Source organism: Biomphalaria glabrata, chromosome 8 (assembly GCF_947242115.1).
Source record: "Biomphalaria glabrata chromosome 8, xgBioGlab47.1, whole genome shotgun sequence".
Lineage (NCBI taxonomy): Eukaryota > Metazoa > Mollusca > Gastropoda > Planorbidae > Biomphalaria > Biomphalaria glabrata.
The window spans coordinates 18,924,859-18,938,968 of record NC_074718.1 but is presented as its reverse complement, the minus strand read 5'-3'; the positions used below and the strand labels follow the sequence as shown (position 1 = coordinate 18,938,968).

The following is a 14,110-nucleotide window of genomic DNA, read 5'->3' as shown; positions in this document are numbered from 1 at the left end:
GAAAAAAACTACTATTGTAAAACCAGAAATTTAACTATAAAATTATTTATTTGGAGAGACTAGGCAAACAGTACAAATATAATACCCACAAGAACTAAAAATAAATCTATATATTTGAATTGACTACAAGTGATATCTCACCCTAATATTTTATCCAATAAGTCTACATGTGCAGCAAACAAAAAAATATAGAAAAGATGGTGTTATTCATTTCAGACTTGGTCAGTTCAGTGTAACTCATGCATATTTTTCTAACCTTTTTTATCATCATGCTCTGGCAACAAGCCAAAAAAATAGAAATGGAAAAGTAGTTTAAGTGCTGGGACAAATCTCAAAAAGGAATCTGACAGCGCATGAGGCTTTTATGTGGTAGAGGCTGTCCAGGCCTGAGCAATCTTATATAGCACAGTGCAGGACAGGCCATTATCTTGTTAGCTCACATTTCTTATGGCTATGGCCAAACTTTGATTCTCAGTGCCCCTGCTGCAGTGAAGAAGATGAAAGTGTCTCATATTCTTTTTGACAGCCCCAGACTTGATCTCCATCTTGACATGTCTGGGAAACCAAAAATTCTTGATCTGTATGGTGACATGCATATATTACGCAAAACAGCAGGGTTTGTAATAAAGTTACAAACTAGCTGGTGGCCCATGTTTATCTGTAAAGGCACTGCTTCCTGTTACCCATATAAATATGTGAATGGCTTGACTTACTTGATTTATTCATGTGAACCCCAAAGGGAGGATAGGTCCACAACCACACCTGTCCACCAAACTAGGTTCTAAATACAATATGCATACCTCGTTATATAAACAAAAATGGATGCTGTTGTAGGACCCCAAGAAGTTATTTAGCCTGTCACAATTACTTAACACCTATTAAAATTACTGAACATTTACATTTTTGGGAAATACCATAATGTTTTGTTGGTAACATTTCATCTAGACAGTTGCGCCAATTAGACTACCTTATAAAAAGATCATAAAAAACCATCATAATTAAGTCAAGTCATCAGGAAGTGGGTGTGAATCAAGACTAGAACCAAACAGTACAAAAACTCATTTGTTCCTTATTAGGTCAGACTGTAGCAGTGCTACTCATTGACTAGAAAATATGAAAGGGATCAAGACACCTGTGTGTAGTCACTTAATGAACTCTCAATGTCGTGACTGTTCTATTCATTTTTTTTTATTCAAGAAAAAAAGTCCTTGAAATCACAACAAATTTCCACAAGAATCAGCAGTCTTAGTCTTATGTTATAGAAGAAAAAACATTATTTTCCATTTTCATGGTATCCCTAAAATCATGATACAGTACTATAACTCTTATAAGATTTAATCTTGCTGTAAAAATGGTGCATAAATGTGGAAAAAAAAAACATCAAGCATTTTAAAAAGGTTTTTCAAATGGCCCAAAAAAGCAGTTGCACTTATTTTGAGCACTGTACCAACATTGATGAAAGCATATTTATTTTCAAGATCACTTTTAATTTTTGAGATCTAAGCTTGACAGATGGACAGACATAATAAAACTAAATCTTATATAATACAGACGTTACTTCAAAAAAGAAGATGATTACATCCTACGCGTCATGCATTTAGTCATGCATATTAACTAATGACTTAAATTCTGCCAAGTCACTGGTTTTCCTGGCTAGCTCAGGCAACCCATTCCATGCTCTAATAGCACTAGGGAAGAAGGAGTATTTGTACAAATTTGTCCTAGCATATGGGACGAGGAATGTGCCTTTATCTTTGTGTCTTTCAGAGTATTTTATTAAATTTTGTTTTTGTATTTGAAGATTATGGTTCAGTGTTTTATGTATGATTGCTACTTTACTTTTGAGCCTTCTGTCCTGAAGGCTTTCTAAATTTAGTGATTTTACTAAAGGTGTTACTCTAGTCAAATGTGAATATTCGTTTGTTATGAATCTCACTGCTCTATTTTGTGTCTGTTCCAGTTTCTTAATGTTTTCTTGAGTTGAGGGGTCCCAAACGGAGGATGCATATTCTATTATTGGCCTAACCAATGTAACATTTTAGTTTTATGTTCTTATTTGATTTATAGAAATTTCTTTTAATAAATCCTAATGCTTTGTTTGATTTGTTGATAGTTTCATCAATATGGGGATTCCATGACAGTTTTTTATTTATTATAACACCTAGGTATTTTGCGTTTTTAGTCTGTGTTACTGGTTTGCCATGAATAAGATAAGTGGAATTAATTTGTTTTAGTTTTTTTGTTACTCTTAACAACTGACATTTTTCTGGGTGGAAAGACATGCTCCAATTTGATTCCCATTTCTGTAATTCATCTAATTCTCTTTGTAAAATATCTGTGTCTTGTGTTGTTTTTATTGTTCTATATATTATGCAATCGCCTGCAAATAGTCTGACTTTTGTTCCTGAAGAACAACACATAAATGCTGCTTTTCCCTAGGGTGCAAGTAAAAATGTGTTAATTATCAGAAAAATATAGTTGTTTTTTTTCACAGTGTTATAGAGGAGGCACAGTGGCTGAGTTAGCAAGCGCTTGGCTTCTGAACCTTATGTCCTGGGTTGGAATCTGTGAAGACTGTGATTTTAAATTTTGGAAATTTACTGGCAACCCTGAGTTCAACCAACTTTAGTTGTGGAAAGTAAAGGCGGTTGGTTGTTGTTGGCCAAAGAAACAGATGACCTTAACATTATATGACCTATAGATTGCAAGGTCTGTAAGGGGCACTTGACTTTTTTTCTGACAATGTTATTAAAAAATAAAATACATTACTAGCTTTATGTGTTAGTAAACAAAAAAGTAAAAAAAGTACTTACAGCCTGTACATTGGTGGCTACAAACACAATGTAGACACAGCAAAAACCAAATTGAGTAAATATTAAAAAAGCATTGACTGCAAATCTGAAATAATCAGTAGGAGTTTACATGAGCATAACACTAATATTAATTAGTTATTGTATTCAAATTTTATTAATGTTACCAATAAATAAATATTAAAATTTCATTGAAATCACATTGCTCAATGATAGAACAGCAAAGATGAACATTTTCTTTTGCTTTGGCAATAGATCTGATTAAATATATAAGAACTATGAGTTATGATCAAGAGAACTTACTATTGAATAATGAAGTTTGCATTAATAGAGGATCTCAAATTGAAATTTATTATCTGATTATTTTTTTTATACGAATGACAAATTAATTTGTGCTGATTCAGAATTGCCTTTTAAGGAAAAAAAAAAAGATGTAATTAAAAACTACAATCCTATAGTATACTGATTTTATACCTTCCTGCTTTTGCAAACTTTTTTAATCTCTGTGGTCCAGTCTTAAAACTTATTTCTATAACATCTGCATAGTCTAGCTCAAGTCTAGTTGTCCTAAATAGATATAAAACAAAAGAAGTCTAAGAAAATGTTGAAAAGTCAATTGGTAAAAAAAAAAAAGAAAGAAAAATATTTTAAGAAAGAATATTATTTAAAAATAGTGGTTTACCTTTTATTAAGAATAGGACTACATTTGATTAACATTTGTATACGGTGTACTACTATTACCTTTTACTAAGAATATGACTGCATTTGATTAACATATGCATACAGTGTACTGCTATTACACCTATAGCCAGCAAACTAAAAAATCCCATCTGAAAAAACAAAAAAATTATTTTTTGTACTAAAATTTTTTACATATTATTATTCAATCTAATAAACAAAAACCTGTAAAAAAAAGAGTTAGTAAATTTAAGGAATGTGATCTTTATAATAATTTTCATAGACTTTCCAACACCCTTTAAATAAAATAAAAGTCTTCCATTGAAAATATGTTAAAGATTTGTTATTCTTATTACCAATATTTTCAGTGATGTTGGCGATGTAAGAACTCCTATATGTCTGTAAATCTTAACTGATTTAGGTCAGTTAACTTAACCATGTTCATCTTTTACATAAAAACTAATCAATATTTCACATACCCATAGTCCAGCATTTTTAATAGCTAGTGGAAGTGCTAGAATACCAGTTCCAATATTCCCTTTTAGTAAATGCATCAATGTCTGCATGTTGCTAAAAATAAATAAAAATTTAGAGTGAATAAGTGTTGAAATAAAAACCACAAAATTTAAATGACAACACATATATATATGTCAATCTAAAAAAAGCCAATTGCAGGGAGGCAAATGTGATATTAATGGAAACATCAAGACAAGCAATTTATCTGTTCCCACCTTCATGTCACAATCAAGAGACAACACTTCTCTCCAAAAGATTGAAGATTCCCATTTAATTATGATATTATTTGATATTTAAGCAGTACAAGATTTTTTTTTATTATTTTTTTTTAAATACCTTGTAGTGTTTTCAACAAAAGATCTGTCAGACAGCAACATGCTGTGATGTGAGCCTGCAGCCTGATAACCATGGTGGTAACCTTCAGTAACCTCAACTATACCACCATGAGGGAAAACCATAATGCTATCTTCAGAGGGTTGATGTGTATTGTTGATAGCCTTAGCTGCCAGAAATGATGTCTGATCTGTTGAAACTTCTGAGGGTGCACTCCTTTGATACTTTTCACTGGCAACTGGTGATGACTTGGGTAAAAGTAAAGCTGCTTCTTCAACTTCAGCCATTTTTCATAAATATAGCAATAGTTAAATTATCCTAAATAAGACAGCTGTTCATTTTTTTTCAAGATATTATATTCATGCTGAAAAGAAACATTGAAGTGTATGTGTAAATTTGTAAATGTAAATGCTAGTTTTCAAGCAAGAAGAATATATTTCTTAGTAAAAAAATTACAACTTGAAGTACCTTTTTAACACTAATAAGTATCTATAGTGGCCAGATATAAAGTATTTATGATCTAATGATAATTTAATTAATTGTCAAAATAAGTACTTTATTGAAAAATTTTCATAGTTTAGATTTAATCTATTACATATAATGTGATCTAGATGTAGTAAATTAGTTAATGATTAATAATTAGTGTATATATATATATATTCGAAATTGGACAAATTAGTTTGACTAGTAATTATACATAATTAATATGTTTAAAGTATAAATTTAAGAAGCCTTAGACATAATAGGTAATTCTATAGTTTTAACTTTTTACAGAGTTATGAATAAGCTTATATTCAAGTCTAAAGCATATATACTATGTAGTATAACTTTAACCAGATCTATAAGTGTCAGTATAGTAAAGTAGTAGATCTGGAATCTATATATATAACATGTAATATACAGTGCAGATTACAGAGCTAAAATATTGTCATCTTTTAATAAGCATTTTTTTTTAAATTTGAGTCAAGATTTTTTTTTAAATTTCTACTTACTACTTAGACTAAAAGAGTCTACTAGATCTCAGATGTAGTTTAATTAGTCTAAAAGTGAACATTCAACAGTGAGTCTGACAGTAGTCTAGAGACTCAGCAGAGTTTAGAGTCACTGAGAACTCAGAATGTCCGCCAAGAAGTGTTTGTCTCAGTGCCACTGTGAGATGAAGTAGTAAAATCTATTTCTAGATATAGAATCTATTTATAAATCCAAATTTTTACTCCAAATAGATCTTCATTAGTGGATTGCTATCTATTATTCTAAATCTATCATATAGTCTAGGTAGTCTATATTAATATAGATTCTAGATCTATATTGTAACGTTTCTCACTATTCACGACACCCCCAACAGTTTAATGTCCAATAAATCACAGCCAATGCTGTACTTTTGGCAACACATAAAACTGACAGTACAAATATATCTCTGTTAACTACCATACCACCGTATCAATTCTTGTACTTGGCCTGTCTGCCTTGTTCCAGACTTGCACTGTTCAGGACTGACTTCACACACTGGGCTCGTTGTGTTGGACTCAATCACAGATCAAGATATCGTCTCGTACTTGCATGGTGTCTTGACTGTACTTGACAGTACTCCACATCAAACTGTTGTTATATGCTGTACAGAACCAGACTAAACCAAGTCATCTGTAGTGAACTGGACTGTACTGAACCCGAACTGTCATTAACCGTCTTGCTTGTGGCACCTGCGCTTTTTATATAGGACCCTACTAGAGCCCAATGGAATGTTGCTCAACCATTCTGGTTGATCACATGACTACATTTGACGTGACTAGCCTGAGTACTATTCACAAAACAGATTCTTCCATAACTATCATGTACTGTCACTCATTACAGTTGACCGCTCATTTAGAGTGGGTGGCCTGGGGTGATTTGCATTGGCTAAAAACACACACAGCACTACCACCATCTGTGTCACCACCAACTTTATAACAATATTGACTAGATCTTTATCTACTGATGTACTGAGTTGACAGTCTACTTTACTGTTTACAATCTTTAGATCTAGATTTGAAGTATAGATCTATATTCTATACCAGTGGTGCCCAAACTACAGCCCACGGGCCGACATGATTCCATCCGGCCCGTCGCAACTTTGGCACTAAGTGTAGAAATCTACCTTCCAAACAAAACAAAAAAAGTTGAAAAAATGTATATTTACCTACATTTGGGCCCTCACTTTTTCTCTGATGGATTGGTATCATGATCTTTAACATTTGTGTGTTTATAAAATGGACTCTGAATGTAGAAGCTACCTGGAAAAGTTAACAGATCTTTACTTTTTTTTTGTTGAACATGATAATAAGCCAACATATTTATTTTATAAAGAAAGTGTGGCTGTTTAATACAACAACAACATAAAAAGGGCATTACAAAACTAATATGGTGATATTCTTGGTTTGAGCCACGAATAAAAGATTGTTAAACTATGCCTAGATATTGGAGGATCCATGGAAATATTTATAAAAAAAAGACCACAAAATGAGCCGGCGTTGCTAACATTTAATTAGAGAAATGAAGGTATCGTCTGGCTCGTAAAAAAAAAATATAATTGTCAAATAACCTATTAATTAAGTATCAAATCCATAGGTTTCTACCAAAATAGTTTCAGAACAATTTCATTTCATTTTATAACTTTTCGTTCATGTGGCCAGCAAGATGAGTGTTGGAAATTATAATGGCCTGTGGGTCGAATTAGGTTGGGCATCACTGTTCAATACACATAATACAGACTGCAGTGACAGTCTCACCCTACTCAGAGTGAATACAGTACTGATACTGTGGCTGACGGTCTATACTCAGCTATACTTTCTAAATTCTAAATCTATGTATACTAATAATAGCAATATATATATCTAGGGCTACAGTCACCTCAGTGTGAGTGTCTACACTACTGTAAGTAACAGTAGACTATACTCAGATAAATAATATTTACACTACTAGATTAACACTAAATAACAGTGTCACCGACTAGATTCTACTAATTCTAATCTAGGACTAGACTTTAATTAATCAGAATTAGTCTTAATCTAATTCTACTTTTAATTAAAGGGAAACTGATGTTTTTTCAAATTTGAGTTATTGACATATTTAAATTCTGCGTAAAAAGTTGTAATAAGTCAGTTTCGTCACTAGGGTGGGTGTCACCCGGTGCGGTCAGCTCAGGGTGTCATCCCCGCCCCCCCCCCCCTAAAATCCCTTTATTTTTAGTTGCGATGTAATGCATAGTTTATAACAACATACGTTATTTGAATGTTCAAGAACTAAAAAATGAGTGTCTATTAAATTTTAAAAATTCACTTGTTTATTATAATTTATCTACAGTTCACTGGGTTTGTGTAGTCATGTGAAACACTGTACTCATCCTTAATCTATGGAATTGAAGATATTGCCATTAATCTATAGTTCAATTTTGCAACAATGCAACTATAAGTAGGCTAAATTACACTGTTGTTTTTGTTGTTTTTCTGCATTTCAAACTTGAAAATGTATCATTAACTTTATTGATGTTAAATGAAGTTAATGTCTGTAACGATCTCATTTTTTATAAAACTCCCCCTTGTGAAAGTGTTGTTTGTTCCTTTGTCTCAAAAAGTTCTTCATTTTTTTTTCACATTAGACGTCATAGATAAGCAGATGGTAAGAAATGGTTTAAGGCTTTGTTAAATGATTTAGAGATACTTTTTAAGGTCTTAGTGGGATATGAAACATGCACTGTCAACTTTTATTTTCTTCAAGAATAAATTTTGTTGCTTTTAGATCCCTTCTCAGTCATGGTATTTCTGTTGGAATGTCTCCTTTTGAAAAATCATCATGAGCCAATATTTTGAAACTGACATCTACAATACTTTGTTGGTTGTTGAACTAAAGAATTTTTCGGTTGGATTGCTCCAAATTTATCTGCTACATCAATGTTTGCTTCCAGTAGGAGTTGAAGCTCAGAGTTAAAAAACGATCAATGCACTTAAGAATGAACCTCCTTTTCTCTTCGTAAATAGTTAATCCGGCATCTTGTGATCGCTCGGCTGACATTTTCTTCTGGTTTTCAATATTTACTTTCTTCTGAATCACAGTGCTTTTTTTTTAGAAGAGCCTTTTTTTAATAACACTTTGCAATAAATTGTATGCTTTTGTTAAAGATAAGGTTTAATTAATCACCACATTGTCAACAGTTTTAAGCCTACTTTTGTGTATCTTTGACCTTGTAGTACATCCCCCCACCCCTAAAAAAAATAAAGATAGGTAAAATAAAAGATCTTAAGCTGTGCCTCTATCTGCAATAATTTCAGAACGAAAAAAGTATTTCAATTGTATCAAAAAATGCTAAGCAAAAAGCTAATTTCTGTTGACCACATAGATTGAGTAAATTTTATACATCTTCCAAATAGCTATTCTGTTGGTTCTTAATAAATTTCCTGTACTCCTCCATGGTTCCCGAGAATGAAGCTGAATTTTCATGTCTCTGAGCTCCACATATAAATTTAAGCTCAACTTTTTCTAAACATTTTAAGATCATTAAGTTGGTATCCTTTAAAATCATATAACTTCTGAATCTGATCAGTGAGTGCTAAGTTAGGTGTGCTATGTCAGGTGTGATGTCAAAAAAAATACAAAGGTGCTTACAGTCATCCTGACTCTAACATTTTTTATGTCTTTGCTAAAACATTTATAAACTTTTTAATATTACAAATGTACTTTCAGCTATGGGTTTTATCTACATAACATTTCCATCATCTCATATAAATTCTTTATTCAATAAAGACTTGTTCTTAATATATTCACAAAATGTCAAATATTCTGGTTTTATAGAAACAGTCCGTGCAATATATCCTTCCATTGTTTTTCTTCTTTACATCAATCATAGCAACGACTTCCTTGTCAATTGTATTTGTAGCCTGATGCCCTTGTTTTCCGATTTTACAATCCTGATGAATTCTTCATACGTCTTTTAATATTCCAATATAGGACATAATTTCAACCACACAATAAATAAGTTACAAATTTCTATTTCATTTCAATACAATTAGTTGAAAATATTTGACAACAAAAGAGTTTTGCTATGAAGTGACTCAATCATCCCCATTAGGAAGCATCAGAACCATTCTTGGCACTAGCCAAGAAGAAAACTACTCTAGAATATTCAAGTATATCATTCGACTGACATTTTAGGAAAATTCCTTCACCTTGGCTAGATCTTCTTTTACAGAAAATGAAATTTAATAACATCTTTATCTTCAGAAATCTCCAATTCTACAAAATTTACATTAATTACATGTGAGATTTCAATAATATTTATGCCTGAAGAATGTCTTCATTTGTTAAACAGTGACTATTGATTGTCATCCTGATATTAAGGTGCTAATTACAAATCCAACATTTTTTTATCAAAGCAGTGTGCATATACATACATGCAGCTGGTATACACCTGAAAGTAAGGTTTCACATTTTCATATTAAGTATTATATAGCATTTTAAACCTTTTGATAGAATTTCATTGAACAATTAAAATATGTTTAGTCGAAATGTGACGCCACTGGTAATAGAAAACATTTTACCATTTTGTATTTAAATGCTTATATTTAACATTTATATTTAATAAATTAGTCAGGAAATTATTGACATCTAAAAACAAAACGGGGTTCTTTGAGATTTTGTTTTTAGCTCAGTCAATTATCACTTCCCTCAACAATACTGAAAGAGAAACTACATTTAACCAATCGTGTCGCTTCATTCTTACAGTAGCTGTTAGGCTTAGTGATGGCCAAGTCCAGAGCTATATGGTACAGCTATATATATAAATAGAGAGAGAGAGATCTAAAAGCATTAGGATAACCAACTCAAGAAAAAAAGTAACATTTTCATCTAAGCCCCTCCCTGTCCTAAAAAGTAAAGACATTGTGTGTCTGAATGATTCTAACAAACTGGTCAATGTAAGGCTAGTCAAGACTACGTGTAGTCAGTTATGACAAGACAACCAAGAGATAGACAGTGTTTATGTGTGTTGAGTGGCTAGGCAACAAAATACACTTGATTAGTCAAGCATGTAAACCTACTTTCAACACACATTTTTTTTCTTTGCTTACAAGATCTAGATCTAACTAAATAGATAAAGATATATATTTATTTTACGAGAATGTAAACTTTACTGTATGGTCTCCTGTTATACAATAAGTCAATAGATTTTATTTTAAATTAGTAGGTTAGTATGACGTCACATAGAAACCTGGTGAAAATCTGATCATTTTGGGTGCGCAGGAAAATTACATCCGAAAAACATCAAGTTATTATTGCAAATTTAAAAAAAAAGAATTTAATATGTTTCATCATCTGTAAATCAAAACACATATAAAAAAATTGTCAAAACCATAGGAGTTTCCTTTTAAATTTAAATAATATTTAATAAGAGATGCAATAAATAATATAATAAAAATTAAATACTAGACTCTAGAGACAGTCAGAGTCTTAAGTCACTTTAACTTTAGAGCTCTTGTAGAGTCTATCTCTAATAAAATTTAATAAATGTAGATCTATTTATAGATCTAGTCTCTATTTAAAAATCTACTAGATTCTAGATCTAGTCTAGATCTACCTGACTCTACCTCTAAACTAACTTAACTAACTAGTTTAGTTTACTAGTCTATCTCTGTGAACTCTGTCTTAGTCTTAGTGTCTAGATAAGTCTAACCTAAAGTCTAAGTACTAAAGTAAACTGGCAATTTGTTAACTCTAGTAGACTCTACTAGAGTCTAGAATCTAGACCTAATAAAAAAAGCAATATATATATATATATATATATATATATATATATCTAAGTCTAAGGTTAAACCCTAAGGCTAAGGCCTACTGCTACGGCAATAATAACTTAGGCTAAGCCGGCTAAGCCAAGCAGGGCCAAGCTAATAAATAATAAATCACCAATGGTCCAATGTATATTAATTATTATAAGTAGAAAATATAAATCATTATAAATATATTATATACTCTATTATCTATACTATAGTCTATTTCTCTAGTAGATCTTAACTAATAGATCTATGTCTAATAATACTAAATAACTAATTGAGTAATAATAGTATTATAATAGTTATAGTATTAATAATTAATACTACACACTCACACAGTGACACACAACAAATAACAAAGTACACTCAAGACTCAGTACAGAGTACACTCAGACTCAGCAATGTAATGAGATTGTGACCATTGTCACGCGAGAAAATTTTGGCTTGTTTTTCTTGTCAAAAGTGCAGATCCATACTACAGATCTAGATCTATAAATAAATAACTCTAGATCTAGAACATATCACTCTAGACACTCTAAGGCCTGACTCAGGCCTCTTTCGTTGTTTTCTGAAGAAAAAAAAAATTATTGAGGAAACCAAAACTAAATCATAAGGTCATAAGTCAATGTATCATATCCGGTTTCGTATACCGGTACCCCAGAACAAGAGATTTTCACACATGGAACCCAATCAATAAATAGCAAACTTTTTTGGTGTTTATGGTGTACAAAATACGAATTATTGATAATTATTGTATGATTATTATTAGAATTTGAAAGATTGCTTCGATTCGCGAAGAGCCTTCTCAATACGCAAAATACTTAGGTGTTATAATAAAAGAAAAACTGGCATAGAATCCACATATTGATGAAACGATAAACAAATCAAACAAAGCATTAGGGTTTATTAAAAGAAAATTTCTATATATCAAATAAAACATAAAACAAAAGTGTTACTTAACCTTGGTTAGGCCAATAATAGAATATGCATCCTCTGTTTGGGACCCTCAATAAAAACATAAAGAAACTGGAAAAGAAACAAATAGAGCAGTGAGATTCATAACTAACGACTACGATAACCATGGGCGCCCGCAGGATTTTTTGCAAGGCTCAAAGTCGTAGCTTTAACTTTTTATTTACAGAGAATATTAAAGAAAAGAATTGGTCCCCCCCCCTTTCTATACCTATGTGATATTAAGTTCACTGTAAATACTTAAATTGTCTCATGAAATTGAAAAAAAAAACTAACGTGAAAAAAAAAACAACTATTTACTGTTTATCCGTGCGACCCGTGCATCCCAACGGTCGATCAAACAAAAAATGCCAACGCTGCCAAAATTGTTAATAACTTGACTACTGAAGTGCTTCTGGTCGCGACGGACAAGCCGGCAATGAACGTTTATCTGGCAGTTCTGATATTGTTCTATACGTTGCAATTCTTAAATCATTTTAGGATGAAGACAAAACAGGTTGAACTGAGCATTATTATTGCTTGAAAAGCGAGACGTTAATGAAGAAACTAACGAATCAAGATACGGAATGTAAAGTCGTGCTCTGTAATAATCCCAAAATGCAAACATGTGGATATGCTCGGTGTATCTGTCGACTGCTAAGTCTCGGCAACACTAGCTCATGTTCCTCAGCTTGGTCAAGTTGGTTTTTGATTATGTCATTAATGTGACTGTTGATGTGACTGTTGAGCGGCCGCTTGTGTTTAGATGGACAGACTGCAACATCAGGGAAACTGGTTCAAGAACGAGTGAAGAATTGACGACAATTAAAAGACAAATCAGAAACACATGAAAAGCAGGCACTGATTACACATATGCAGATTGTCTGGTTTCATTTACAATCGTTTTTTTTTAAACAGTCAAAGATCTTCTCAAAGTTGTGACTTAAAGCACGAATTAATTCGTGTTTCTCTGTCAATCGTGTCTTACACAAAAGAGGTAAATTTAGCACCAACGCTCTCGCTTGGGACTGTTACGAAGAAATAGATAATCTTCTTAATGACACCAACAGCATTACGTACATTCAATGATAACAAGTTTAAATCTGTGGGACGCGCAATGGACAAGGTCTGGATATTTTTCACGAACCGAGCCTGAAGATAGTTCTTAATGCTACCCATCACGGGGGCAGCCATCGTAGCTTTGGCCGAGTAGTTTGTCCACGTCTAGACTGTCAGTAACACTGTATGTAACTAGTTCTACTAACAAACTGTCATTTCGATCAAACATTGGGCCGCCTCTTCACTTGAAAGGTAAGAGTTAAAGAGTTGGTGGGTGCTCGGGATCTTCGTATCTTATATAATACAGACGTTACTCCAAAATAGAAGATAATTACGGTGTAATTCCCTCAATTACAACCCAAAACCCAAATCGGGCAACATATACTAGAAGAGGGTTTGACATAATTAAAAAATTGGTTAATGTAAAACCTCTTCCGTAGGGAGCTCTTAAATAATAGCTAATAATAATATGTTCAACTCGATGTTTCTAAATTCTATAGTGTTACATTTTAATCTATTTAATTTAATGTAATAACTATTGGTAAAATGTAAAAAAAAAAAAAAAAAAATTTAAATTAGACTCAAAAACCATTTTCATATGTAACCAATCAATTAATTAGCTAATTAGCTTGCAGTTTTATTGATTAGCAAAAAAAAAAAACAACAAACAAAATAAACAAGAGTTGTTTTATTTAGTATTTTCCTCTGGAGTGGGGGGTTGACACCCAGAACTTACCGCACCGGGTGCACTGGCGGATCGGAAGGGGGGGGGGGCGGTAGGGGAGATCGCGCGAATGGGTTAGTATTTTAGTATAGATTTCACACAATTTGTATACGAATGTATTACTTATGTTAATAATATATACTAATTATTTATATTTCAACTTATTTTTAGATTATTTCGCCCCCCCCCTTTTCTGGTATTTTGGCCGATTTGGTAGGATCGGGAGGGGGCGATGGCATAAA

At 32.2% G+C, this 14,110-nt stretch overlaps 1 protein-coding gene across 4 annotated transcripts in view; it reads right to left on the bottom strand.

Annotated features, from left to right (window-relative positions):
- LOC106061412 (proton-coupled amino acid transporter 2-like) overlaps positions 1-11,733 on the bottom strand; it is a 34,073-nt gene extending 22,340 nt beyond the window's left edge. The window contains exons 1-8 of one of the 4 annotated variants that reach the window (XM_056037897.1): positions 11,470-11,733; positions 6,514-6,607; positions 5,330-5,486; positions 4,341-4,701; positions 3,968-4,058; positions 3,552-3,640; positions 3,285-3,377; positions 2,814-2,898 (exon numbers count right to left, since the gene is read on the bottom strand). In XM_056037897.1, the coding sequence (XP_055893872.1) occupies positions 2,814-2,898; positions 3,285-3,377; positions 3,552-3,640; positions 3,968-4,058; positions 4,341-4,624 (642 nt within the window). In that variant the 5' untranslated portion in view covers positions 4,625-4,701; positions 5,330-5,486; positions 6,514-6,607; positions 11,470-11,733. The remainder of the gene's footprint in view (positions 1-2,813; positions 2,899-3,284; positions 3,378-3,551; positions 3,641-3,967; positions 4,059-4,340; positions 4,702-5,329; positions 5,487-6,513; positions 6,608-11,469) is intronic. The other 3 variants (XM_056037898.1, XM_056037895.1, XM_056037896.1) reach the window with 3 other exon arrangements.
- Positions 11,734-14,110: the final 2,377 nt, after the last annotated feature.